The sequence below is a fragment of the Uranotaenia lowii genome, chromosome 1 (assembly GCF_029784155.1).
Source record: "Uranotaenia lowii strain MFRU-FL chromosome 1, ASM2978415v1, whole genome shotgun sequence".
Classification (NCBI taxonomy): domain Eukaryota; kingdom Metazoa; phylum Arthropoda; class Insecta; order Diptera; family Culicidae; genus Uranotaenia; species Uranotaenia lowii.
The window spans coordinates 197,157,269-197,159,187 of NC_073691.1; the positions used below are offsets into that span (position 1 = coordinate 197,157,269).

The 1,919-nt window shown below is 39.9% G+C and overlaps 1 protein-coding gene across 1 annotated transcript; it reads right to left on the minus strand.

Annotated features, from left to right (window-relative positions):
* On the minus strand, positions 1 to 1,497 carry LOC129739573 (serine protease snake-like). Its single transcript, XM_055731049.1, has 4 exons — positions 1,369 to 1,497; positions 1,105 to 1,302; positions 508 to 1,041; positions 1 to 443 (listed from the first exon to the last, which is right to left on the minus strand). The coding sequence occupies exons 1-4, from the start codon at positions 1,445 to 1,447 to the stop codon at positions 115 to 117; spliced, it is 1,140 nt and encodes a 379-aa protein (XP_055587024.1). The 5' UTR covers positions 1,448 to 1,497; the 3' UTR covers positions 1 to 114.
* Between the last annotated feature and the right edge of the window lie 422 nt (positions 1,498 to 1,919).

Sequence of the window (1,919 nt, forward strand, 5' to 3'; positions counted from 1 at the left end):
ATTTATTGCAGGTGTGTTTCATTCTATTATTTATGAATCCAAATTTCGTCGCGGGCAAGTCCTGTTATAAAAACAAATACTTCATGAATTGTGTCCAGTCGAATGTTTGCTACTTCACGGCCACACATTGGCCTCGATCCAGTCCAGGAAGGACCACACCCTAGAGTAGATAGCTGCCGAATCGGGATGCCCGCACGCTGGTCCTGTGGAAGTCACTCCGATAACGTAGTACAGGCAATCGTGGTCGTGCAAAACTACTTGTAGCGGACCTCCAGAATCCCCTTGACATGTATCACGATCTCCTTGTGAACCTGTCAAGGTGCAAAGCTGACTCTCTATCGTGGAATTTTTCAGTTTGGAATAGTTCAAAAAGTAACCAGAGCATTCATCGTATTTTAGGATTTCCATAGCTACAAGTTTCAGTACTTTCGTATTATCGCCATCTGTTTTTAAGAAAATGCAATAATGTATGATGAAAGAATATTTTGTACGGTAAGGGGTTTTTACCAGGCTCAGTTGCTCCGTATCCAAGGGCAACGGCTTTCGTGAAACTGAAGTCTGGAGATGACCACAAGCAAGCTGGTCGAGTTTTATTCGAAAACTGAACTGTGCGGTCCAGTTCGATCAATGCCACGTCATGATATTTGTTTTTGTACTCAGGATAATGTATAGTGTTCCGAATACCGTAATCCTGTTGTAAACTATTCACTTGATTGGCATTCCTAAGGTCGTTTTGACCAAGTTTTACGGTTGTTAAATGATCGTTTTTGCCTAAAAATATGCAATGGGCAGCAGTTAGGACGAATCGATCGCTGATAAGCGTTCCACCGCATTTTGACACGAATTTTCCTAGTTCGTCGTAAAATCCAAGGGCTGCCATATGTGGGAACTCGTTCGGTATACTCGGACGTCCTCCTTTGATCAATGGGATATATATGGTGACGCAATCTTGAACGGCTATGGTGCGAGTGTCCTTTTCGTTCATCGAAAGAGCTCTGAAGAATTCTTTTCTAGACGCCAATTCACGCCATCGATTACAATCTGAAAAGGGCAATTTTCTGTGGCAGCATAAAAAAATTCGGAACATTGCTTGATATTTCTTACACATTTCACTTTTTCGAAGCTTTTTATTGGTTCTATCGGGTTCGAGTGTGGGGCAGCAGAAAATTTTCTGCCGATTCTGTCCATAGGCACATATTTGCGGTCTTTCGCCATTATTTATAATATCCTCGATTTCAGGACAATCAGCTCGAAGCTTGCAGATACCACTCTGTGCGTTGATATTACAAGGATCTCCCAGTACTGTCGGGAAAGATGAACGGTGGATCAATTTTGGAGGAAGAGAGCTGAGCCAAAGTCAAAACTCACCTTTCTTTGTTGACACTTTGTTGAAGGACAAAATTAATCCAACTGCAATCAAACATGAAAGCACTCGATCCGCCCTCATACTTGGTCTACTGCTGAGCTTAAACTGAAAACTATACGCAAACTTTTTTCTTCCATTTTAGCGGCTTGGGATTCCCGGGAGCGATAACACAGCGAACAATTGGCGCCCAGCATAGAACATAGCTCAACGTTTAGCTTTTTAAGATGCTAGCCATCACAACATCCAAAGATGTAGGTGGGAAAACCGCATAAGATGGCTCATGTCGTTAATTTGCTGAAAATACGCTGTGGCTTGAAATTATGTTTTTTTGATTTTTATTGTAACGAACAAACAAAAATACGAAAAAAACCCGATTTAATACACTTGACAGTGCATTGAAGCCTTTCTTGCAGTCTGTTAATTATATGTGGATACATATTATAAAAAATTCAAACAAATGAAAGTTAACTTAATTCTGAATGATCAAATAATGTTTAAAGAATTCAAATTTTTTGGAAAATATAAAAATTCAAAATTTTAATAAGATTAAAGT